Source organism: Cucurbita pepo, chromosome LG02 (genome assembly GCF_002806865.2).
Source record: "Cucurbita pepo subsp. pepo cultivar mu-cu-16 chromosome LG02, ASM280686v2, whole genome shotgun sequence".
Lineage (NCBI taxonomy): Eukaryota > Viridiplantae > Streptophyta > Magnoliopsida > Cucurbitales > Cucurbitaceae > Cucurbita > Cucurbita pepo.
In genome coordinates this window covers 12,229,015-12,255,796 of record NC_036639.1, presented here as the reverse complement: position 1 = coordinate 12,255,796, position 26,782 = coordinate 12,229,015, and the positions used below count along the sequence as shown (strand labels likewise).

Genomic DNA, 26,782 nt, shown 5'->3' with positions numbered 1-26,782 from the left:
TGTAGAAACCTTTCCCTAGTCACTTTTGATTGTTTCAAAGAAATGATTATAATAAGACTAATCTCGAGATATAAAAGTTATGATAGCTATTACCATTTCTATGTAAACTTGAAGTAATCCTAATGTTAGGTGCCTCCTAAGAAATATACGAGTGAGAACAAGATATATTGAAATGATTCGTGTTGATCTGCGAATATAATCTTTGTTCTTATAAGCACTTCAAGACAAGTAGGTAATGTGATACTGTTGCAGGAGACGTAGGGAAACGTCATAGTTATTAAGTGATAAATCTAGAATTGAAATCATGGTCCGAATCTCGAGCATGAATGCATTACACTTTATTTTTAAAATCTAAAACAACAATAAGAGAAAATTAATGAAAGAAAGAAAAAAAGGGTTTGGATGAGGGCATATGAAGAAGCAATAAAGAGCAGACATTTTGTTTTCTTTTTAGGCAAACAAAGCGCAGTGTTCATTAATGTTTGTAAGAAAACAACAAAAAGAGAAGAAGAATTAAATGAAATAAAGTGTTAAGGATTTTAGGGTTTTGGATAATGTTATGAAGAAGGGTATGAATTATTGGTGATTTTGTTGTTGAACACACTCAATCTTCTTCAGCTCTGTTGAGGAACTGATATCTATAAAAGGGGAAGAACAGATTTGATGATATCAATGGCTATTCAATGAGGAAGAGAGAGATACCCATTTGTTTCAGTATTGCATGCTTCTACAAACGCAGACACTCTACACAACAGCCCAAATTAGACTTTATTGCTATTGTCACTCCCTAAATGCTTCACTTTAATTCTCCCAACATTATTTGTTATGTTTGGGAGGCAACCGTCCGGGTTGTCGGGAATCGGATTCTTGTGGACGTTAAAACAAAAACTCGATCAATCCAATCAAAACCAAATAAATTTATAGTTTAAATATATGAAAACTTTATCTTATAGGTCGTCATGTGAGATCTCGATCTCGACCTCGTACTGGTTGGATGGAGAATGAAACATTTGTTATAAAAATGTGAAAACCTCTTAGTAGTAGACGCGTCTTAAAATTGTAAGGCTAACGGTAATGTGTAACGAACCAAAACGGATAATATTTGCTAGCGGTGGGGTTGAACTGTTACAAATGATATCAAAGTCGGTCACTGAAAGGTGTGCCAACGAGGTCGTTGGTAGCCAAAAGAGTGGATTGTGAGATCTCACATTGGTTAGTGAGGGGAACGACACATTTCTTATAAGAGCCTGGAAATCTCTCCCTAGTTAACACGTTTTAAACCTGAGGTTGACGAGGATATGTAACGAGTCAAAGCGGACAATATCTACTAGTAGTGGGGTTGAACTATTACAAATGGTATCAGAGTCTGTCACCGGTGTGCCCCAACGAAGATGCTGGCCCCCATAATAAACCTTTATTTTGTTTTGCCTTTTCTTTTTTTATCTAGTCTTATATTTTATTGACCCAAATTTATAAATCTAAATTTATAAATCTAATAAAATTGAAATGTTCGCGGTGAATATTTCCTCTTTTTATATGTGTTTCGAGTTAGTTAGCCCATGAACCGACTTCTCATAATAAATGGATTGTTCTTGGGTAATATATGCTTATGCTTTTTTTATCTGGTGCAGGATTTTAAGATTCAGANAAATTACTAGTGGTGGGGTTGAACAGTTACAAATGGTATCAGAGTCAGTAATCGAAAGGTGTGCCAACGAGAACGCTGGCCCCTAAAGGGGTGGATTGTGAGATCTCACATTAGTTAAAGAGAGGAACGAAACATTACTTATAAGAGCATGAAAATCTCTTTCTAGTAGACGTATTTTAAAACCGTAAAGTTAACGGCTATATATTCAAATGGAAGAATTGATATCCGTGGCATTTGCAGGGATATGCCAACTTTCTTTCTTTTTGGTCCCTAAAGATGAATGTCAATTCATTTAATACAAAAGAATTTGCTTGTCAACTTGCTGTGCTTCTTACACCTTTCAAAATTACCCATAGAAAAGATGTCAAATGGTTGATGAAAAGGAATGATAATCATCCAAAACCATGTGATAGAAGTCCCAAGATGCACTTCCTTCTGATATAGGCCTTTGACCAAATGGGTTTTCTCCCACGTACTTCTGTACATTTTCAGCTTCAGCCAAGCCTTCTAGGTAATTTCTAAGATCGCCTCCTGTTCCTGCCACACACACACACTCACACCACAGCCAGCATGATTCTCAAACTTAAAAGGAAACACAACTTTAGCTTTGTAAAAACACTTTTCAAATGAATTGTCGTGTCTATGTTAGGAATCACAGATTTCCACAATGGTATGATGTTGTCCACTTTGAAATCGGTTATGCTTTGGGCCCCAGAAGGCCTCGTACTAATGGACATGTATTCCTGACTCATTCCAAACACATTCTACAAATATAAACCCAAAATGTAATTTTGAACTCACCTAATGAAGTATCTTTGTCATCCAGATATGTGTAAGAATGTGGGAAAACTGCAGTATGTGGCTGCAAGAATCAACGGTTAGCAAATGACAAGATTAGGCCATCCATTACTAATGAGAATAGAGAAGATAAAACGTGATCGAAACATCAAGGCCATCCGTTGATTATAATCTTTAATGATCGGAAAAGTTAACTGAACATACAGAATTAAGCAACGCTTTGTACGGAGAATCGTCCAGCAACACCGTGTTGGACTCGTTATATTCTCCCCGTTCCCATGGAAGATTCGGATCCTGCTTCTCCCAAACTCTCCTCAGTTGCTTGAAAACTAGAGGTTTGTGTTTGTTTTCGAGAGTATTAAATCTTGAAGCAGTGCAGTGCGAAAGATCCTGTAAAAGTGAATCCGTAAAAGCAATGCCTCCCATACTATATTAAAATACAGAGTTACGTTGTGCTGAATGCAAATTATAAAGAGCAACGATGGTGAGTACGAATACAATTTCAAAAAAGAACTTTTTAAGTGAGTTTTTTTTTATTCCTCACCCAACAAAATAATAATTTGTGCTTCAGGTCTCCTATCAAATAATCAACCATTCTCTGTACATTCTTCCTTCAAAGCATTAAGAGGCTTAATTACTTCTTTGATATAGTTCCAATAAGAGATTAATAACATGTGAAACACAATTAATTCAACAATACCCGTTTCTTGATGACCATATGCCAACTTCAAATCGCTCAAAGCAGAACTTCATGAAATCTAAATAAGAAGGTCTTTTGAAAACTGAAATTTTCAAAATCAGAATTAAATCAAGATAGAGATAGAATTTGCATTGAACTTGGTTAATATAAAATGTTGATCGATTCTCACCGGCACGTCGAGCAATATTAATGTCTGCTTTCCGGTCCTTGGGAGGAGGAGATACAATATCAACAAGCACACCATTAATATCAAGAATGAGAAGCTTTTTTCTCATCTGATAACGTGGTGGTCGTGAAAGTGGAGGTTTGAATATCGACAAGCCATTAGCTTCTTCATGGACGATACCAAACGCACGCTGTTGGAAACTACCAGCTACTACTTCAGCATTTCTTTGACCAAAATGTCTAGAGGATGACATTTTACTCAAATCTTGGGCACAACTCAGAACGCCCTTTTCATGTAGTTTATTATCCGGATTCTGCGAATCATCGGGGAACTTCAACATTGTCGGCCTATTTGTTTCCCCTTCTTCCACCACAACAAATTCGACTCACCAAACTGCATTGCACACAAATGAAACATTTAAATGACTGTTATCTACCCAGCTGTCAACTTCTATTATGATATGATTTGACGGTCATCAAGTAGAGTCCATCACTCATCACTTTGTCATCTAAAACTAAAATAAGCATCGACAATAAGAGTTTAGAATGTACTTTTCAGGGTAGACTTTAAGAAAGTCATTCATACCACAATTTGACATCTTTCATGGTGTCGTTTAAAATTATAATGATGGTAAAAAATGATGATGAAAAAAAAAAAAAAAATTGGCACCTACTCTGTTTCTAAACTTTCCGCTCATATATTTGAAGTTCAAGATAATGTATGCTAACAACAGTTATCCAACATTACAAATTGAAAGAACTCAGCCAAACAAACAAAAAGAGAAAATAGAATCCATGAAAGTCTCAACAAAATAATTTTACAACCACAAAGGTTCAACATGGACCCACATAAACTTTTATGCCAATTCCATACAAACGTTAGTAATATCAAGCACAATTGCATAGACAAACTCTACAAAAATGCAATCTCAGAAAAAAAAAATTCAAAAACTTGAATAAGCAAACAAAAATAAGTTTTGATAGAATACTATCAAGGATATCCCATTTACAATTGGAAGGATAAACATTGCAACTACGTTTGAGAGGTATAGTTCTCTCCTTCCAATTCACGTAACCAAAGCCAACCTAAGACATCTCCTCCCTCTACCTTGTATTGATTATAACACAACTACAAAATAGAGGACCCACATATCACACAGAACCATATTTATCTCACAACTTTCATGCCAACTAGCATTTTGTTATTCACATAAAAACAACCCAATACCCAACTGAAAGGCTCACAAGTCTTCTCCTAGCATACATGTAACAACGTGGTGGATGTCAATACCTGCAAAGAGAATCACTTTGTCCTCAAGGTGAAAAGTTAATTATTGTTGCTGTATCCATTCAAGGCTCTCACGGAATCTTCCTCCACACTTAATCCTTCCGATACATGCACCAAGACCATACCATTGGTAGATAGCAAATAGTAATTGAGCTGGAGGGCAAGCAACATTCCCCACTTGTTCTTGTTTTGTGAATGGCTCATAAAACTTGGGTGCTAGTTTCTCATTCTCTCAAGCAGCAACCTTATCTAAAAGGCTATTGCATCAAGTAAATTGAATCCCCAACTTTGAATTCCATATCCCTACAATACTAGTCTACTTGGTTCCACATAATTTGCTAAGCTTTGGACAGCTAGACCCAAAAGTCATCTCGGGAAATATCTTATTCTCGCAACAAATGATCAATAGAAGCAAGAGCAAAAACTAAAAGACAATCTATTCTTGGGCCCAGGCTGGTATTGCATTTAAACAATTGGTCAATAGAAGAAATAGCAAAATTTATCTAGAAGCTCGAAGACTCAAAAATTGTCAGCAGGAAATCTGCTAATAAATAGACTCAATTTCATAGTTACAGAAATTTCAAACACAACCTTAATTCAACTGATTGCTTTTTCTAAGGCTCCATCTTCTGATTATCTCTTATGAAAAATAACTGAGAAACTAAAATTAGAAACCAAAGAACACAATTTAATTTGAATTTAGAATGCATAAGACACAAACTGCCCGTTTGCGCTAGAAGTAAATACCTTGTTTTGCTTGAGTTCAACCTTTCCCATATCCACAAGAGTGAAACGAGATCAGAACCACCTTATGTGAGAGAACATAAAAGAAGAGAGTTTAAAGCTGCCTTAATGTATCAAACAACCTGCCTTCTTTGTATACTTGCACTTCCCTTTTCTATCAAGTCCCAACCAAGATTCCAGCACTTCACACTCCGATGTTACGTGTTAATTCCTAACTTCATAACCTAAAAAAACGATAATGAAGAAGAATATATGGGTATGAGGACTCATGGCCTGAATCTCACCAACAGTTTCGACTTCCATCTCTTTCTCCTCTGCTATTTCCTTTCCCTTTTGCCACTTAAATCCAGAAATGCACTCTTATTTTGAGTCTAAGATCTAAGAAGTGCATCGGCTCTTAACCGCAAAGTCTGCCACGTTTGAACTGACAAATATTTGGAACATGATTGTTTTAGCTCAAAACCAGTCAGTAACTATCCTGAGTTATAATATCCTGTTTGCTGGTTTTTTTTAGCTAGTTCTACAACTAGCTAAGTATCAAATCCAATAATAGCTTACTCCAATTTTCACAAAAACTGAATTCAGAAAGGATAGGAAAAATAACCGCCAAATGCAACTACAGTACTAACCAGTTTACTGTAGTCGCTATGTCAAACAATATTTTGTAACCGTTTGTGCATGAACAAATACCATATACTGTAAAGACAATCTTGCGTCAGATTTTTGAAGATGAACATGCAGAGAAATTGCACCTTTTAAACAATATAAATGACAGAGAGAGCAATCTGATAAGGATATAAGATAACGGTGCAAGAGGTTTCTTAAGAATCTTCAGTTCAACGCCTGAAAGTCGGTGTGGACACTACAATCCCAACCTATCATTACCTAAAATTTTAGGGATCACATCCGCCTAGTCTTTCGATTTCATCTCCTCAGACATCGTAGCATGTCCGAAGAGGAACAATTATTTTAATGTCCTTCATTATACCAAGACTCCAGCAACCTATTAAGCAATCATCTAGCAAAAACTCAGCATGAGATCACGTTTTGCCCCAAACAAATGGCAGGTACAACTTCAATTTAAAAACAACAACAATAACAACAGAAGTGATTGCTACAAAGGCCCAAACTAACGAAAAATCACATAAATCCCTAATAATAGAAAATCATCGGAAAAGTTACCGCTTCCTCAATCGTATCAGACTGGTGCAGAACGTTACTCAATTTTCGCTCAGCCGATCAAACTCGGAAAACTGTAATAAATCAAAGCAACGGGAAGAAAACCGAAAGCGTGATATGAAGGAAAACGAATCGGGAAGAAGCGAAATCAGAATGAGAGAGAGAGAGAGAGAGAGTGAGTGATGGAGATGAAATTTGTAGAGATTGAGAAATTCTTGGGGGAGGTTTAGAGATCGGAGCGGAGGAATGTTGAGCGGAGGAATGTTGAGCGGAGGAGGCGGCCCATTCTCGGAATTTAATAACGAACGCTTGAGAAGTACGTCATGTGGGCATCAATTTATATTCAAAAAACGCCCCGGTTTTTACCGTTGCCAAAAACGCCTTATTACCAATTTCCCCATCAAATCGTTTCTATCCTGCTGCCTTACAATTGAGATTTTACTATTATTATTATTCTCATTTTCTTACTCAACGAAATAAAGAGTTGATGAGTTGAAAAGAAAAATTAAAAAAAAAAATTTTTGAGCACTCTGTTCGAGGAATTTATAGGCCTGAGAGGAGTCTCTGTGTTGTATTTGTTCAAAGAGATAATTGTTGGGAGAAAAGTCCCGCCGTGAGAGTCCCACATTGGTTGTGAGGGAGAATGAAATACGCTTTATAAAGTTATGGAAACCTTTTCTAGCAGACTCATTTCAAAGTTCGAGAGGAAAAGCCTAAAGATGACAATATCCGTTAGCGATGAGTTTGGGCCATTACAAATGGTATCAGAGTCAACACCGAACAATGTACCAGCGAGGAGGCTTTTCTCCAAAGGGAGTAGACACAAGGCAGTGTGCCAGTAAGGATGCTAGGCCCTGAAGTGGGTCGATTTGGTGGATGTCCCACATCGATCAGAGAAAGGAACAAAGTAAAGAACAAGTGGGCATGATCCAAATTTGAGATGAGAATTATATTAAGGATTATTAGGAGTGAGTTGCACAGGTTAATTTAGTGGAAAATCATAGGTTTATAAGTAAAGAATAGTATCTCCATTGAAAATAAAGCCATAAAATAAGAGACAATATCATATCAGTGGAGAGATGTGATTTTAACAAATTGTTGGTCTCGGAAGAAAACAGAGAATGGAATTCGATATTCAAACAGGATTCATACAGACCCTTAAGCAACATTACTCTAAATCACAGCACAAGTACCTGGAATCTGTTTTATTTTGTTTCTAAGGAGGTTCTAACAGGGATTGACGCGATTCCTGGCGTCGCAATTTTCCGGGTTTGGAATACTGTTTTTCTGGCCGAGGCAGCTGTCGTACCGCGGCGGCCGATTACACTCCGGAGCCGATTGTTTGTCAAGGTTGTTGGTGTTGGGAGTTTGGAAAGAATTGAAGTCCAGCAGCATCCGGCTGGTCTCGGTTTCCATCAGAAACTCCGAATCGGAGTTCAGGTCGCCGATGAGGCAGTTCTCCAGGCGGCCGTCGCACCACTCGGCAGCGGTCTTGTTGATGGCCGCATGGGAAATGGTTGGGGGGTTCAGCAGCAGAATTATGAACAGAATCGTCATTGATGGTGTCAGTAGAGTTGCAGCCATGGTGTTTGAAGTAATTCCCATGTGAACAATAATGAGAAGAGGAGGAGGAGTCGTCGTCGGGGTGTTGAAGATATTGGATTGTTTGGTATGTGGTGAAGGAATTGGGATATGGAGTGTGTGGCCTGAATTAGAGATGTTGGCTTGGGTAGTGACAAACTCGACATTATTGGAGTTTCGACGTGACACTGGAGTAAAGAAGGAGTACGCGAATGAACCAAAACAACATCCGAATTAGAGCCATGCATAGGATAAGATGATTAAGAAAAATTTAAAAGAATTGAAAATCACTACTATTACTAATAATGTGCAGCTTCTTTTTCGGTGACTTAATTATAAGAATATCATAGTTAAACGTGTTTTACTTGAAGCAACTTTATGTTGGTAACCTCCTAAGAATTTTTATGGGATGCGTACGAGTAAGAATAAAATATGTTGAAAAGGCTCATATTAGTTCGTGGAGATAATCTTCGTTATTAAAAGTAAGAAGTAAGTAACTTGACCATGTTAGATGTCGGAGAATATCGGAACCATAAGATACAGAATTTGGATTTCAAATCCTAGGCATGAGACGTTATGTGTTCTTCATGTCGTTAACCCTAAATTTGATGTGGAGATGCAGGAAAATATCAGAGTCATCAGATGCTGAATATGAATTTAAAATTCTGGGCATTGAATGCTATGTGTTGTTCATGTTGTTAACCCTAAATTTGATATAGAGATGCATGAGAATATCGGAGCCATCATGCTGAATCTGAATTTCAAATTCTGGGCATTGAACGTTACGTGTTGTTCATGTCGTTAGCCTTAAATTTGACGCAGAGATGCAGAAGAATATCGAAGTCATTAGATACTCGATCTGAATTTCAAATCATGGACATTAAACGTCGAGATTGACATGGTAGTTGGGAAGTCGACACAGTTGGAATGGGAAGGGACATTAAAGAACGCAAGCTAAGAACCACAACTTTCCCACAAAAACGTCTATGCTTTTAGAGGGCCAAAGGAAAGTTGAAGCAAAAAGAAAACCACTTTTGACAAAACCACCGACCAAAACCATAACCAAATCAAAAAAAGCTTCCATTTTACAGTTGTATTTCATAACCAGTTTCCAGGAATCTTGCTTGCTTTCTCATTTACCAAACCCAAATAAACAACACCCCCATCGTCCCATTTAAATTAATTAAATTCCACATTTGTTTCTTAATGCTTAATAAAAAAAAATTGAAAATTAATAAATAGTTGTATTTCTTATTTTTAATTAAATTTCAAAAAGGCTTTTGAGTACTTTGAAGTAATATAAAAAGACATCATGTTCCTAAAAGACATGAAAATATCTTTTATAAAAGGATAATTTAAAAAACATACCAAAATTTCATTTAGAGATTCTTAAACATATGGTAGCTAATATCATAATTTATTTTATCTTCTTATGTATTTTTTTTAATATATAGTTCCCACACCCCCAAATCAATTAATGGTTACTTAATTAGAATATATATATATATATATATATATATATATTTTAAAATAAAAAAATATAGTAACCCAATTGCTACGGCAAGTAAAATGATTAATTTTAGGATTTAAATAACACATATCAAATTTTAGTATACACACATTTTCTTTGACTTTGTCAAACTTTTCTTTTAGAAGTAATGAATTAAATGTATGGATTCAATTTTTTCTTGTCGTGAGAATGTCTCTGGTCCCCTCATAATGCCTCGAGGTGGAAGGGGGCGTAGAGAGCTCCAATCTGATAAATCTTTACTTACTAAGTAAAAGAAAAATAAATACAAATTCTATGTAGTTCTAATTTTTAGTGTTGGGCAATTAGGGAGGTATAGGATGTTGGATGATGAAAGTCCCACGTCGGCTACGTTAGGGAATGATCATGGGTTTATAATCTACAAATACTTGAGGCCTTTTATAGAAGCCTAAACTTAAAGTGGTCAATATCATACCATTGTGGAGAGTTTTGGAACGATACAAGTTTGGAGAGAATTGAAAAGCTGAAAATAAAGAGAGTATATAATCATTTGCAAGAACACGCAGAGGAGGGTGACCATCATTTGGTATCAATGTCTTTCCCTTGGACACAATCAATACGATTTTGATCTCCCATCTCTCTGCAGGAACAGAATTCGGGAAACTTTTCTTCTCTTTCTCTCTGTAGACTCTGCTCTGTTCTGCATGCGTTGGGAATGGGTAATCTTTGCGCCACATTCTCGCCGCCGAAACCAGTGGTGAAGCAACCGGAAAACACTTTCCCGAACCCACCGCCGTTGTCCATTTCCAGCAACCGATGGTTTCGAACGCGCTCTTCGCGGAGGGAGAAGGTTGGAGAGTCGATGAGTTCGGAGCAGGCTTTGGTAGCGGCGGCGGCGCTCTTCCAGAAACATCCAATGGATTGTTCGTTTGATCGGTCTACTTCACTTCGGCAGCCGCCCTCCGGTAGGAAGAATCGGAACGTCTTGCCGCGGAGTTCGAGTTCTCGCGCTCGCTCCCTCACTGACCCTCTCCTTCAGCCTCATCAGCTTGTTAATCAGGTTCGTCGAGTTTTTTTTCTTTAAATTTTGATTGTGTGATTGTGATTGACATGTATGATCGGCGATTCCACGTTTGATTGTTGACAGATGAGGGTTAATTGAAATTGTTATGATGTGAATTGTGAATTGTGTTTGGAGACTTCCAAATTTGTCTGTGAAACCGAATTATTTAAGGTCGGTTTTGAATCAGTTCAGCGAGAAATTTACTCGAATTGAACCTAATGAGAGCTTTCAAACATTCAAATGCATTCAAATCATTCATAGTACGATGAAAACTGAATTATCGTAAATTTGTTCTCATTCTGTATTTAATGAGAACTTCAATGTAACTATTTGTTAAATATAGACTTCATTTCAAGTACAGATACAATAATTGAAAAATAATTTCAGATAAAGAGTTATTTCTTGAAAAGGAAAGAAAAGAGAGGAAAAGAATGATAGTCTTTAAATTTCTCGGACTAGAAACTGTTTATTAATGTAAACAGCCTGAGAAATTTGTGTCGATGAACATCTATGTCAAATTTCTAGTAAATTCTATTGGATTCTGTTCAAATTATCAAAGGATTTTGCTGTTTGTTCATCTTTTTCACATATTGATTCAAGAGGTTATTTTCTGAACTTCGTACCGAAAGCATTTATGGTTCTAATAAATCTCCAATTCACAGGATATAAAGCTAGATGACTTGGAAACAAATCACTTTGTTCTTGTCCATGGAGGTGGTTTTGGTGCTTGGTGTTGGTATAAAACTATTGCCCTCCTTGAAGAAGTGGGCTATAGAGCTACGGCCATAGACTTAACTGGTTCAGGAGTTCATTCATTTGATCCAAACAGCATCACAGATCTCTCGCAATATGTGCAGCCGCTTACTGATTTCCTTGAAAAGCTTCCTGATGGCGAAAAGGTTTTCCTCATCTCCGTCCTCTTAACCCAATTTACTTACAAGTATGTACATGTATATATATGTATTCTGTATGCATTGGTATGCATGCGTATGTTCATGGGAGTCGAGAATATACTGAAAGTATTGAATTTACTTGAGCCTGATTGGTGGAGCACCTCTTGGGCTTAGCTTAGGTAGTGGTCGTTCAACAACACTGTTCTTGAGATGGTTTTTCGGTTTCAGTCGACTATTTTTTTTGTAAATAATTGTATTTTGCACTTGACTTCCTCTGTATAAGCTCAATTTGTTTCTGCGTCTTAATGTATGCAGGTTATCCTAGTTGGGCATGATTTTGGTGGTGCTTGTATTTCATATGCAATGGAATTGTTTCATTTTAAAATTGCAAAGGCTGTTTTCATTGCTGCGGCAATGTTGAGTGATGGGCAAAACACTCTGGATATGTTCTCCTTGCAGGTACTCTCATTCCCTGATAAATTCCAAATTTTGAATGCTTTTAGACTTGATTATCTGTAGAAATTTCGAATTTCATTTAAAAGATTTTCCATATGGGTATGAATGAATGCCTAGTTTTTGGGTTTTAGTCAATGCTGCTCGACAATCTTTCTGCACTCTCCTGGTTTTGTTCAATTTAGTTTCTTTTGAGTGAGCTATGTTGGAATCTGCGCTAGGCTGGTGCGGACGATGTCATGCGACAGGCTCAAGTCTTCGTGTACGCAAATGGCAACGACAATGCTCCAACAACTATTGAATTGAAAAAACCTTTGTTAAAGGACTTGTTCTTCAATCAAACTACTGCCAAGGTAATTAGTTTCGTTCTTTATTCCATCCGTTCTTACAAAACTCAGTATACACTTTGATTTCAATAGAGAAAAAAGAAAATAGAGCGATCACTATACTTGAGCTGCAAATAATCAAAACACCGTTCATTGATTCTAGAAATCAAGAAAAACTCAGTCAATTGATCATTCCATTGTCCTGATTCAGGATGTAGCTCTAGCATCTGTTTCGATGAGACCAATACCCTTCCCACCCGTATTAGAAAAGCTTCGTCTTTCAGAAACAAGGTATGGGTCGGTGAGACGGTTTTACATACAGACATTGAATGACAATGCCATACCCGTCTCAATCCAGGAGACCTTGATTGAGAGAAGCCCTCCGGAACAGGTCTTCATTCTCAAAGGTGCAGATCATTCTCCCTTTTTCTCAAAACCTCAGGCTCTGCATAGACTATTGGTAGAGATCTCAAAGACCAAAAAACCATAGGAGCCAGTCTCTCTCACCCGCTAGACAGATGGATGGTTTGCATTGAAAGTTTATTGAAGTGTTGCTTTATTGATATGGCATGTGAATGAATAAAGTTGGTGGATCTTCATTGCAAGAGGGATGAAATGAAAGGGCCTGATCTTGCCACCTCATGTTCTATTGGTTTTTTGAATCAATTTCTATTCTTTTATATTGATTGAAGAGGCAAAGAGGTTAGCTACAAGATGAGATTCAGCTGCACCCAAAATGATGGACTGGTATAATGACCATAAGTGGAAAAGACAGCCCAAAGTTTTGGGTCTTATTATCTTTATGTATAGTATTAGACTGTCAATAATATGAATCCAATTCGAGCATTGAAATGAATTAAGGGACATTTATCTTGCTTGTAGGCTCGAAACAATCCCTGACATCCCATTATTATACACATTACTTGAATTCTCATTCATTTCTATACTAGTGTTACTAGACATCCCCTCCCTCAAGAGCCAACCATCTTCGTTGTCGAGGCTACTCAGTTCAACATTATCCTCCTTAGAACTCTCTTGTAGTTGATATGCATACTCTAGGCCTCGTACCACATCGTTCATCGATGGTCGCTTGTTTCCCTCATCTTGAATGCAACTCACCATAACTTGAACGAATTTCCTGAAGCACTCTGTTCCAATTTGGTTTTGAAGAATTGGGTCTACCATTTCTGTAACTTTCTTCTCATAAATGCATTGTTTTACCCATTCTGTCAATAGAACTCGAGTATTGGCGACTGTATGAATAATTGGTGTGCGAGCGCAGAGTACTTCGCAGAGAACCACCCCAAATGAATATACGTCGGACTTTTCTGAGAGTTGTCGTCGTCGGCAATACTCTGGGTCGAGATAACCGAAGCTACCTTTGACTACTGTGCTAATGTGTGCGTTGGACATGTTGGTTGGCCCGATTTTGGACAATCCAAAATCAGAAACCTTAGCAACCCATTTGTCGTCCAGTAAGATATTTGTGGTTTTCACATCGCGGTGGATGATGGTGTGTTCGGCACCAGTATGAAGGTAGTGTAGTCCTCTGGCAGCTCCGATACAGGTCTGGAGGCGCTGGTTCCATGTGAGAGGTTGTTCGTCGTCGCCGTAGAGGTGACTACGAAGGGTACCATGAGACATATAATCGTAGACTAGAATCATTTCGTTGCCCTCATTGCAATACCCAATTAGTGAGACGAGATGGAGATGACGAAGTTGTGAGAGCGTCTCGATCTCTGTTTTGAACTCGTGTGCTCCTTGTTTAGAACCAGGCTTCAACCGTTTGATTTGACGCAATATCTACCACTCAAAAGTGTGCATAGATATGAAAATATTATTACTCAACGAAAGAATACCGATTTAAGAATTAGAAAAAGAATTGGGATCAAAATGTTCAATCTTCATTGATATTCACGACCTTTAAATAGGATACAAGATACTAAATAATATCTATCAAGAAAATATAAACTAACTAAATCCTCATAATAAAATAAAATATACTACTATTCAAATTCAACTGATTACGATATCTAAGATATATTTCCTAACTAATATATTCTGGAAGATTACGAATATCATATATTCCATAACTAATTTAAACTAAAATAAGTTGCACTAAATTGTGACAGCCTCCCTTAGTGCAAGCTTATTTCTCAATAACTCCGAGAGCTTCTACGAAAAACTTCAAACTTCACTTTGGCAAGTGCCTTAGTAAATATGTCTGCAACTTGCTCATTAGTATGTATTTCCTGCAATTCAACATCCTGCGTTAACACGTTCTCTCGAACAAAATAATCTACGAAGAATTTCTTCCAGTTAGGCTTGCGTATGGACTTCTTAGGCACGCCACCACCTGAATAAGACACTGACACATCATGTTCAATGATTTCCTTCTTAATAAGTTCCACATCGCAGCGATTCAATTCTAATGAGAAAGAGTAATAATTCATCTCAACTTGTGCAGACTCAGCATACTCCATACACCGGTGAATTACATCACTGGTAGACTGCAAAAGCTGTTGATCTGCAGAAGCTTTATATCCTTGGTCAAGGTCCAAGTCATCCTTACTATGATCATCAAGGGCATGCTTGAGATTTTGAGCAAGGGACTCATCTTCTTCAGCTACCCAACCATCATGCTCATCACAAGCACGGTCACCGTTGTCACTAGATGCATAGTCCTGACTTAAGAGGGTATCAAATCGATCATCCAAAAGCTGTCGAGTTCGTGGCTTATCAACATCATCCTCCACATGGTCAACATCTGCATCCTCAAAAATGTCATCGCCAAAAGATTTGTTATTAATAATATTCTGGCTTCCTGTCGCCTTCTCAGAATCCTTAGCCACACTAAACTTATTATCCATTGAACCATCCTCCCCTTCTTCACATAAATTTACCTGAACTACGAAATCCTCCTCCAAGTCCTCAACATCAGAACCAAATCGTGATAAATCATCATCATCAAGCAGTGCAGCTATTTCTGGGTCAGACTGGGGCGGAGCATCAGTAGCCGAATCCTGCGAATTGGTAGTTTGATCTAAATTCTCCAAGATGAGAAAATCGTCAGCCTCAGAGGGGAGGTAAAGACCGTCAAGATCGTCAAACGTTAGCTCGACAACTTCATTTTCGTCGAATCTCAAATCCAAGGCCGTGGAGTAAACAGAAGGGTCATCAGGGGCAATAGAATTGAAATCGGAGAAAAAGAGAGAGTCCAGATGCGAAATTTGGAGAGAATCAAACTCAGAAGCGTAAGTAGTGGAATTAGAATTTTGATCACCTGTAGAAACATCATCTTGATATACGGCTGAAGTCACGTTTGTTGGCTGGTCAAGAACCTCAGTGGTTAAGCAATATTCCCAAATTGGATCTGGAGAACTTTTATTTTCATGTACCGCATTTGCTTCTGATTCCTGCATCTTGACTCGACAATTTGGTTTAATATGGCCTGGCTTTCCGCAATGATCACACACCACTTTCGCCTGACAATCTCGTTTAAAGTGGCCTGGTTTTCCACACCTGTAACAAGCTTTAAATGGCTTCTTTGACGACTCGTCACTTCTGAATTGATTCTCATTGCTAGATGAAGGCCTTGAGTGAAAATTCTGTCTCCTTTGATCTTTGACATACAACACACCTTCTAACTTTGGGGAAAACTCGTTGCTGCTAGTCATTTGCTTAATCAAGGCTTCCTGATTGGAAAGAAGATTCTCCAATTCAATTACTGTAGGTTGATTTGCCCACCCTTGTATTGAGGAAACAAAGGGCATAAACTCTTTTCGTAATCCACGAATAAGATAACGCCGTAATCGAGCCTCACTCACTGGCTCCTCAGCATCTAATTCTGAAATTTCAGAACACAGATTTTTCACTTTCAAAAAATATTCTTCAACAGAAAAATTACCTTGAGTTACCATAGCTAGTTCATTCTCTAGAAATTGCAGTCGAGCGGTATTTTTCTTAGTGAACAACTTTTGAAGTGTATCCCATACTTGCTTTGGTGACTTTAAATCACGAACATGATCAATATACTCCTTGCTAATCAAAGTCCGCAAGGTAAACAAGGCTTTTCCGCATTTGATCTTCCATTGTTGGCGTAATTTTGCATTCTGTGGAGTATCGGCTGGAATTTCTGTGTCATCACCTTCAATTAAATCCCACAGATCTTGCCCTTGTAGATAAGCTTCCATGCATAACTTCCAATAACTATAGTTATTGCCAACCAGCTTCTCCATAGCTACACCCATAGAAGCACTCCCACTATTCATCTCGTTGAGTAATAATATCAAACCGTACCAACTTGGCTCTGATACCAACTGACGCAATATCTACCACTCAAAAGTGTGCATAGATATGAAAATATTATTACTCAACGAAAGAATACCGATTTAAGAATTAGAAAAAGAATTGGGATCAAAATGTTCAATCTTCATTGATATTCACGACCTTTAAATAGGATACAAGATACTAAATAATATCTATCAAGAAAATATAAACTAACTAAATCCTCATAATAAAATAAAATATACTACTATTCAAATTCAACTGATTACGATATCTGAGATATATTTCCTAACTAATATATTCCGGAAGATTACGAATATCATATATTCCATAACTAATTTAAACTAAAATAAGTTGCACTAAATTGTGACATGATTGTCACTTGGGTGGCTCCGTCGTCGACGTATCCTTTGTAGACGTTACCGAATCCGCCGACGCCGATGATGAAAATGTCATCAAAGTTTTTGGTGGCGGATTTAATCTCCGCCAATGAAAAGTAACGACATAAATCAGATGGGAGATTTGAGTTGCGAGTCTTACTTGATTTGTTTGTTGATATGGAATACGGAGCCCACCAGGAAGTACCGTCGCTCGAGGTCTGGTCGGAAAATGTTCTGCGTCGACAGAAAACAAACAATCCCAGAGCTAATGTGGCAGTCACACCTCCAACCACTGCAGGGATTAGAACACCCACCATTTTTCTATCTGATTTCCTTGATTGTGGGGTGGGCGGTAGAAGAGGCAGAGTGGGCGGTGGATCTGGGTTTTGGCCGGCGAGGTCGCCGCTCGAATCATTTAATTTGAAGATTTCGATACCATTCAAGATCACGTTAGTGAATCTCGTTCTCCAGTCTTCTGGGTTTGCTTGAAGCGTAACGGACAGATTCACTTTCATTTCGCCATTGTTAGGAGGCATATTCACAGCGTAATCTCTGTAGTATGGAATGCCTTTCCCGCCGGCCCAACCAAACACATCGGCGGACGTTTCAGCAATCGTGTTTGCGATATAAATCAAGAACACTCTTTCATTCGTGTCGTTGATTTCTTCTTGGAACTCGCAGAAATGCAGCCGAATCATGTAAAAGAACCCAGGATCTACAGGGTACACCCATGTAAGGTTGTAGCTCTTGTTCCTTGTATCGTTCGGTCCCATGGTTCGGGCAGATTGATACACAGTGTCTGGAGCAGAGTATGCCGGAATTCTGATGTGATTGAGGTGGATATCAAAATTAGTAGGACAAGCATCATCTAAGTACTCATCCGACAAATTACTTTCCCTCGACCAAGTTCGAAACATTCCGGTATCGTGAACAGGGGAGACGAGTTCTCCACAAATATTCATTCGGTACACCATCTCAAGAGATGTGTAGTTTTCAATTGGGAAGCGCTTATTATCATGGCCAATTTGATTCATTCCTCGACCACCTTGGTCGTGAGGTTCTGGTTGCGTATAATAAAGATTCACCGGCATGGATACTATCTCAATCCCACTAATAACAGCATACAAGTCTTCACTTGAGGGAGTGAACGTAATATTGAGTGTCCGATTGTTTCCCTCCACATTAACACAATACTCCCGAAAAAAGCTGTTGGAGCGAACGACGTCGGAGTAGGCAGAAACATTGAAATCGCGAAGAAGGGTAAAGGGGCCAGCTTTGACAGAGAAGACAGCCTTGTTGGTATCGGTATTGGTATTGGTATCGGTATAGAAGTGAAGTCGAACAAACTTCTGGCCGGGAGTGACCGTAAAAAAGTAGGTGAATTGGAAGTGAGACAACCGTGCAGCTAAGTAAGGGGCGTAATCGGAGGGTGAAGAGTTTTGGGTTTTGGAGTCGTTGTTTCGATGGAAATCTAACGGGAAGAAGTTCGAGTTGACGTCTCCAACCCAGATGCGGTTGTCAATGGATACAGATGGGCTACCAGAGAACCCACAACTAAGAACTATGTTGTCGAGGGGAGTGTACTGTGAGTAGCAGGAAGCATGGAGAGATATGAAAGTGAGTAGGATGATTGAAGAAGCGTATTTGATGTTACAGTCGGCCATTAGAGCATAAGCTCCAACCTCTAAGCTCTAAGCTCTAAGCATGGCAAGGCAAGTATAGAATCTTAAGTATGGCTACACGTAGAAAAGAGGCATGCACAAGACATATGAATATGATTGGTTGAAGAGTCGTGGTCTTCCTCCATTCTTGTTTTTCCACAAAAAAAATCCAAAGACCTCGACTTCGTTGGATTAAATATATACTCGTCTCCATTCCTATCAACCCCACACGGAGTTGTGGAAAAAAAGAAAATAAACCCCATATATTATTCACTCTTGAGTATAAGTTCTCGCGGTTTTCACCCATAGGTTGGTTGAGCATAAATGAGCTTTATTTAATTTAGTTGATTGAATTGAATTTTCGTATTTGTTTGATTGGATGGCCCAATAATTCATTGTCATATTCAATGTGACGTCCATGGAAGGAAAATGTGAAAGAATGTGACGTCCATTGAAGGTAAAATTGTTGGTGCAACCTATTTTATAATTGTTACATAGATGATTTGATATAAATTGTTCGGAGATTAATAATTTACACAATGTTCCTATACAATTCGATCTTAATTCTGAGCATAAATTTGACACATCATTCCAAACTAAATAAAGTTCCTTTGGACAGGGTGTTCTATCTCATAAATTTGACAACATTTATTTTCCATCTCAAATAATTGCAATAGTTGAAATTTAATCATATAAATGGATAAACTTGATATAACAAGTCAAGTTTTAACGAGTTACGTATAATCATGGACACAGTTTTAAAAAACGTCTGTTAGGGAAAAATTTCTACACTTTATAGAAAAAAATATTTATTTTGTATCTCCAACCAACATGAGATTTCAGAATTGAAAATAAGTAATATTATTTAATCCTAAATATTTGTATTAGAGTGGGAGATAATTATTTAATAATAATAATAACACGTGTCCTTCATCGTCCAGCTGGGTTCTTAATCTCGGAGAAAACGGTTCCAGACATTCTTTTATCATACGCAGAGCTGGAATCTTCACTATTGGTTGTCGTCGTCACTTCACTGCTTATCCCCGAATCCGACCCGCGTCTTCCATCCCCGACACTACTGAACAACATCTCCCCCATCAACCACCCTTCTTCCTCATCCACACCTTTGTCTCCGCCGCCGTCTACCTCATCTTTTACTATCTTCTTCTTCGACGCCTCCTGCAACTGCAACGCAAACTCCAATCCCCACACCACGTCGGTCATCGCCGGCCGCTTAATTCCATCGTCCTGGATGCAACTCACTGCAATCTCTATAAATTTCCTCAAGCATTCCGGCGAGATCTCGTCCTTGATGTTCCGGTCAATGATCTGACCCACCGTGTTGTCGCTGTAACACCGCCGGACCCACTCTGCGAGATACACTTGTTTCTTGTCGGCATTGCGCAACAATGGCGGACGCGCACAGAGAATTTCACATAGAACTACTCCGAATGAATAAACATCCGATTTTTCTGTTAATTGTTGCCGTCGGTAGTACTCTGGGTCTAGATAACCGAAGCTACCTTTCACTACTGTGCTAATGTGCGCTTTCGACATGTTGGTCGGCCCCACTTTCGACAATCCAAAATCAGAAACCTTAGCGACCCATTTGTCGTCCAGTAAGATATTTGTGGTTTTCACATCGCGGTGGATGATTGTGTGTTTCGCGCCCGTATGAAGGTAGTGTAATCCTCTGGCAGCTCCGATGCAGATCTGGAGGCGCTGATTCCATGTCAGAGGTTGTTCGTCGTCGCCGTAGAGGTGGCTACGAAGGGTACCATGAGACATATAATCGTACACTAAAATCATTTCATTGCCATCATTGCAATACCCAATTAGTGAAACGAGATGGAGATGGCGGAGTTGTGAGAGCATCTCGATCTCTGTTTTGAATTCGTGTGCGCCCTGTTTTGAACCAGGCTTCAATCGTTTGATTGCTACTTGGGTGGCTCCGTCGTCGATGTATCCTTTGTAGACGTTTCCGAATCCGCCGACGCCGATGATGAAAAGGTCATCGAAGTTTTTGGTGGCGGATTTAATCTCCGACAATGAAAAGTACCGACATAAATCAGATGGGAGATTTGAGTTGCGGGTCTTACTTGATTTGTTTGTTGACATGGAATACGGAGCCCACCAGGAAGTACCGTCGCTTGATGTCTGGTCGGAAAATGTTCTCCGCCGACAGAAAACAAACAATCCCAGAGCTATTACAGAAACCAAACCTCCAACAACTGCAGGGATTAGAACACCCACCATTTTTCTATCTGATTTCCTTGATTGTGGGGTGGGCGGTAGAAGAGGCAGAGTGCGCGCTGGATCTGGGTTTTGGCCGGCGAGGTTGCCGCTTGAATCATTTAATTTGAAGATTTCGATACCATTCAAGATCACGTTAGTGAATCTCGTTCTCCAATCATCTGGGTTTGCTTGAAGCTTTACAGACAGACTCACTTTCTTTTCGCCGTTGTTATGAGGCATATTCACTGCGTAATCTCTGTAATATGGAATGTCTTTCCCGCCGGCCCAACGAAACACGTCGGCGCCCTTTTCAGCAATCGTGTTTGCAATATAAATCAAGAACACTCTGTCATTTGTGTCGTTGATTTCTTTTTGAAACTCGCAGAAATGAAGCCGAATCATGTAAAAGAACCCAGGATCTACAGGGTACACCCATGTAAGGTTGTAGCTCTTGTTCCTTGTAACGTTCGGTCCCATGGTTCGGGCAGTTTGATACACCGTGTCTGGAGCAGAGTATGCCGGAATTTTCCTGTGATTGAGTTGGATATGAAGATCAGTAGGACAAGCTTCATCTAAGTACTCATCCGACAATTTACTTTCACTGTCCGCCGACCAAGTTCGAAGCATTCCGGTATCGTTAACAGGGGAGATGTTATTTCCACAAATATCGATTCGGTACACCGTTTCAAGAGATGTGTAGTTTTCAATTGGGTAGAATTGATTATTTTGGCCAACGAGATTCAACCCTCGACCACCGTCGTTGTTAATCTCCGGCGGCGTATGATAAAGATTCACCGGCATGGAAACAATCTGAATCCCACTGACAAAAGCATACGAGTCTTGATTTGAGGGACTGAATGTAAGATTCAATTTCTGATCATTTCCCTCCACATACACATTAAATTCTCGAAACAACGTGTCCTCTCCGGAAGCATTGGCGTTGACAGCAGCGTTGAAATCACGGAGGAGAGTGAAGGGGCCGGCTGAAACAGAGAACACCGCTTTGGAGCGGTCGAAGCTCTGGAATTTAGCAGAGTAGAAGTAAAGTCGAATGAATTTCTGACCGGGAGTTAAGGGAAACAAGTAGGTGAAGGCGGAGTGTGATAGCCGTGCTGTCGTGTACGGAACTCCGGCTGAACTGAACTGCGCCTCCGCCTGGACGGATTGGCCATTATGAAGGAGATTCGAAGGGAAGAATTTCGAGGCGGTGTCTCCCTCCCAGATGTGGGCCGTGTCCCCAAGTTGATGTGTGTTTCCCGATGAGCCACAATCAAGATTTATAATCTCGGTGGGTTCGTAGGGGACGGTCAAGTCGCCGGCGACAGGGTGGGAGAGGAATTGGAGGTGAAAGAAAGCAAATAGGAGGGTTGAAATTGCATAAGCGTAATTGGGTTTACAGTCCGCCATTAGAGGAGATGAAGCTTGTTCTTCAAAGAAAAGGTCTTAAAACAAATTGAAAGAACTGTAATCCATAAATGCAAGCTGAGGAGACTGGAGAAGAAGATGAGAAAAGCTGTCATTCACTGTGGGCTTTTAATAAGCGAACCCAACAAGTTTAAGGATATTTTTGAAACAAAGGATTACTTAATTTTTATTAATTTAACTCGAGGTGGAAGACTTGGATAGAGTCAAGTCGCTGCATGGTCAAGGGTCCACGTACTAAATTCTTCCGAAGAAAAATCTTCGAAGTTTATCTCTAATTGTAACGAAAAAAATTTGACTCGTTCAAACTTTTTGCTCGGTGTTATGCATTAAAAGACAGTGCTTTTGATGGGGACTTCTCACCTTCTTCTCCCGAAGTCCTACCCCCACCTCTCTGTCTTACATTTATGATTCTCTTTCCAATTATTGATTAGGCGATCTTCTCTATTGAATAATATGTTTCTACTCAAGTTATAGGAGGAATTACGGTCGAAAATAACTGGAGAATGGCTAAAAGACATGTATGGAGCGTTGAAATGCTATATTAAGTGTTTGAGATACTTAGAGTCGTTCAAGCATTTCACCTGCATGGAGAGCATGGAGACGTTTTGTCTGTATTGTCAAGTTGTTGCAGTGTAATGTCATAACATTTTGTATTCAATTAGGTGTGGAAACATCTCCTTAATAGACGCGTCGTAAAATTGTAAGGCTGAGAATGTACGTAATAGGCCAAAGCGGACAATATCTAGTAGCTATGAACTTAGGTTGTTACAGTTATGGATGTTGTTTTTGAAAATCATAGATAGCGTTATGTTTATAATGACAATATATTTACATCGAGCCAGCACCGCCTCATCGGTTCCAAGAAGGGTCTTAGACTTTATAGATCTATCACCAACTTGGATATTGATATTGATACTCTTAGCTACCACGATCAATAAACGAGCAGGTTGAATCTATGTCATCAACATGAGAAAACACGAACAATAAATTTGTGTTCTTGATTATTATTTGCACAATTTAGTTGTTGGTAAGGATGTTGGGTTCGATTTTTGTTGGCATAACAAAGCTTCATTGTACGACCATCCATGTTACAATGATAACAATGATAGCAACTAAGCATAATTTGAATAAATTCTCGAACATAAAATTAAAACTATAAAATTATTTTTCTATGTAACGGCTCTGACTTCTTTATATGAAAAGTCAGGGCATTACAGGAGAAATTGGCTGACCACAAATCTAAATTTTTAGTTCGTTCTGCTTCTTATTACCTTGGACAGGCGCGACCATATGTGCCACAATTGTCGTTCTTCGTGTTTGTACGCCTTGCGTTGAAACAGCTTTTATAATCTCCCGGTCGCTCACACACAGGTTTATTCCGATTTCTCGTCGGAAAACTGATAAACTTAGGTGTAGAGGCTAGCAAGCTTGGGAATGCCGACTCGCCGTCGCCTTCTCGTGTGATGCATTCTTCGACACGGCCATCGCACCACATCGATGCCGCAGCGGGCACGGTGATGTTGCCATAACTGGAAGGAGTTGGAGAAGCAACGCTGCAATGACTTCCGCTCAGCATCAAAATGAAGACGCCCATTGCCGCCGCCGCCGCCGCCATTACGGCTCCGGAGTTTGAGGAATGTCCCATGGAATTGGGATCTGAAGGAGAAGAAAGGAAGGTGAGTGTATAATCTTTGGATCCAAACATCATTTTTATACATAATAATAATAAAGTTTTTATTTTTTAAACAAAATCGAGTTTGAATTAAAATCATCCACATGTTCTTCGTTGTCAGAAATGATGGGTCTTTATGTTTTGGTCGTTGGATCAAAATTAATGCATCAAATATCACACCCATATAATTATAAATATCAAATCATCTATACCACCTAAGACCGTCACGTTGGTTGGGAGGAGAACGAAACATAGTGTGGAAACCTTTCTTTAACAGACACGTTTTAAAGTTTACATGGTCATCTTCAATGTGCCACATCCTCTCTCTCTCACGGGTCTCAATACTGTCTAGTAGTAGATGATTGGATTGGATGGACTTTTGCGATTGTGCGGGATGCACTCCCAGCACCGAGTGAGCCAAGCCAACTTGAATTCGCGTCAACGCGACAACATATGTTCAAGCCTCTAATCCCATGTTGAGAACAAAGTGAAAAATGGGGTAGAGAGGAATTGACGACGGGTCGCATCCCTTTGTATAAGAGATACTTCTTTCTATCTAAGATTTATATGCTATTCTTTTGATTTGGAAGTTGGGCGGATGACTATAATCGAAAGCTACAAAAGGAAGTGAACGATCAGTTCCTCCCATGCAATATGCCATGGCTCGCTCCTGATTCATTGAGGAAGAGGCACCGAAGAACCATAAAGCAAATTATTGAATTTATCATTGGTTGCGTTTTATCTCATCTTGTAAAACTGTTCCTTTTCACTACTAAATAAATGTTCACTCTCACGGGCCTCAATACTGTGTAATAGTCCATGATTGGGATTGAATGGGCATTTTGTGGGTGCATGTAATACAATGGTAAACTTACAAATTTGATGTCTGGATTCTTCTCATATATGATTGATACATGTCCACCGGTAGGCAAATGAAACAAAATAACACCTAATTATTGTCATAATCACACTTTTTTTTTTTTTTTTTTTTTGCGAACTTTTGTGTTTGTACGATACTCACTCCCAGCACCGAGTAAGCTAAGCTAATTTAGATTCGTGTCATCTACGAGTTAACAACGTATGTTCAAAGCTCTGACCCTGTTTTGAGAAGAAAGTTTTAGAAAATTAGAGAGATTTTCGAAGAAGAAGTGTTATATGGCTATCAATAAAGAAAGAAACACAACAGCTTAAATATCATATAATTCGGGAGTAGGAATTGATGATTGGTCGCATCCCTTTATAGTACAGACGATTCAGGTCTAGTAAGACTAGATATGATTTTGACTAATAATCGTATAAACAAGAAAAAATAGAATAGTAAGCAAATACAACATGGAGACGCCCATTGCAATGACTTCCGCTCAGCACCAAAACGAAGACGCCCATTGCCGCCGCGGCCACCGCCATTACGGCTCCGGAGTTTGAGGAATGTCCCATGGAATTGGGATCTGAAGGAGAAGAACGGAGGGTGAGTGTATAATCTTTGGATCCAAACATCATTTTTATACATTTGAGATTAATAATAATAATAATGTTTTTTCTTTTTTTAAGAAAAAGAAGAAAAGAAAAGATTGGTCTTTATTTTTGGGCCGTTGGATCAAAAGGAATCTATCAAATATCACATCAAATAATTATAAATATCAAATGATCTATTTAATTTAACTAAATATTTATTTGATGATGTAAATCCAATTATATAAAATGCCACTTGTTTCAATTATAAATATATCATTTCAAAATTTTTATTTTCATTTTCTACTAATTCCAAAATAATTAATTTATCCAAAATGTCGTGATTTTTTTTTTTAAATCAGTTAATGTGAGACTCTATTTGATTACATGTGACATTACTATTTTCAAATAATATTATGACTCATGACACATGTCTTCTCGTAGTCATTGAATTAGGAATACTTTTGTTTTTACGTGGCTTCTCCTTGTTACTTTTGCATTTGATTTTTCTTTAATACGATCTCTAATGTATTTCTTCGATTTTTTACAAATATTTTGAGGATCGTACAACTTGTTCTCGAGCCCATTTGTAGATTTTTTCTAATCGGCTACCAAGTTTTATGAAACTAATGCAAGTCGGGCTAGAACTTTTATGTTCGTCCACGTTTTGGGTCTAATTATGCATTATTGACATTTAGGTCTAATTTTTTTGTTTAAATATAATTCATTTCGACCAAATTAGATTTGATTATTTGATTAATTTGTCAGTTTTTGACATCAAATTAAATTGAGACACGTATCAATTCATAATTAATCATAAATTTAATTATATCGTGTCACTTTTGAAATTACAGGGATTAAAATGAAAATTATATAGTTAGGAGGACCAAAACGAAAATTTAAACTCGTTTTTGTGTCCATGTTTGGCATGTTAGCAAAGCAGCCGAAAGCCAGCAGGACAGGTTATTATAGAAAGGTCGTAGAAGGAAAGCTCCCAAGGCCACCTCTCTCATATCCATACCCAACTGTTCACCATGCACCTCTTCCTTAAATAAACCCTAATTTTATTTTACATTTCTTTTTTTTTTTTTTTTTTTTTGAATTTAGATCGAAAAAATTATAATTTACTGTCTATGATTTTTACTCTGATCAAACCGTATAAATTGTTCCTATCATATATTTTGTGAGATAATGGTCGATTCGAGAGGAAACGAAATATTTCTTATAAAAATGTGGACTGACGGAGTAACAATGGGTTTCAACGGTTATATCATAATCAAATATGGGACGGTGTGGTGTGTTAACGAGGATGCTAATATATATTTATATATATAGTTTTAGGT

General features: G+C 38.5%; 5 protein-coding genes across 7 annotated transcripts; 1 reads left to right on the top strand and 4 right to left on the bottom strand.

The window, feature by feature from the left end:
• Positions 1–1,820: 1,820 nt before the first annotated feature.
• On the bottom strand, positions 1,821–6,853 carry LOC111788583. 3 transcript variants are annotated; one of them, XM_023668964.1, is made up of 7 exons: positions 6,526–6,853; positions 3,316–3,705; positions 3,147–3,228; positions 2,991–3,057; positions 2,651–2,836; positions 2,450–2,510; positions 1,821–2,185 (listed from the first exon to the last, which is right to left on the bottom strand). In XM_023668964.1, exons 2-7 carry the CDS (start codon positions 3,650–3,652, stop codon positions 2,013–2,015), a joined length of 906 nt encoding a protein of 301 aa, XP_023524732.1. In that variant the 5' UTR covers positions 3,653–3,705; positions 6,526–6,853; the 3' UTR covers positions 1,821–2,012. The 3 variants fall into 3 exon arrangements, with proteins under 3 accessions (XP_023524732.1, XP_023524733.1, XP_023524734.1); XM_023668965.1 differs by lacking the exon at positions 6,526–6,853 and adding an exon at positions 5,347–6,519; XM_023668966.1 differs by lacking the exon at positions 6,526–6,853 and adding an exon at positions 4,603–5,308.
• Positions 6,854–10,155: 3,302 nt separating this feature from the next.
• LOC111788582 (putative methylesterase 11, chloroplastic) lies at positions 10,156–13,183 on the top strand. Its single transcript, XM_023668963.1, has 5 exons — positions 10,156–10,652; positions 11,318–11,554; positions 11,864–12,007; positions 12,223–12,354; positions 12,539–13,183. Exons 1-5 carry the CDS (start codon positions 10,308–10,310, stop codon positions 12,815–12,817), a joined length of 1,137 nt encoding a protein of 378 aa, XP_023524731.1. The 5' UTR covers positions 10,156–10,307; the 3' UTR covers positions 12,818–13,183.
• On the bottom strand, positions 13,067–18,969 carry LOC111788581 (receptor-like protein kinase FERONIA). Its single transcript, XM_023668962.1, has 2 exons — positions 16,997–18,969; positions 13,067–14,130 (listed from the first exon to the last, which is right to left on the bottom strand). Exons 1-2 carry the CDS (start codon positions 18,656–18,658, stop codon positions 13,195–13,197), a joined length of 2,598 nt encoding a protein of 865 aa, XP_023524730.1. The 5' UTR covers positions 18,659–18,969; the 3' UTR covers positions 13,067–13,194.
• Positions 14,992–16,669, bottom strand: LOC111788584. Its single transcript, XM_023668967.1, has 2 exons — positions 16,235–16,669; positions 14,992–16,022 (listed from the first exon to the last, which is right to left on the bottom strand). The coding sequence occupies exons 1-2, from the start codon at positions 16,596–16,598 to the stop codon at positions 16,009–16,011; spliced, it is 378 nt and encodes a 125-aa protein (XP_023524735.1). The 5' UTR covers positions 16,599–16,669; the 3' UTR covers positions 14,992–16,008.
• A 458-nt stretch (positions 18,970–19,427) lies between the features above and the next one.
• LOC111788706 (receptor-like protein kinase FERONIA) lies at positions 19,428–22,714 on the bottom strand. Its single transcript, XM_023669156.1, has one exon. It carries the CDS (start codon positions 22,295–22,297, stop codon positions 19,586–19,588), a length of 2,712 nt encoding a protein of 903 aa, XP_023524924.1. The 5' UTR covers positions 22,298–22,714; the 3' UTR covers positions 19,428–19,585.
• Positions 22,715–26,782: the final 4,068 nt, after the last annotated feature.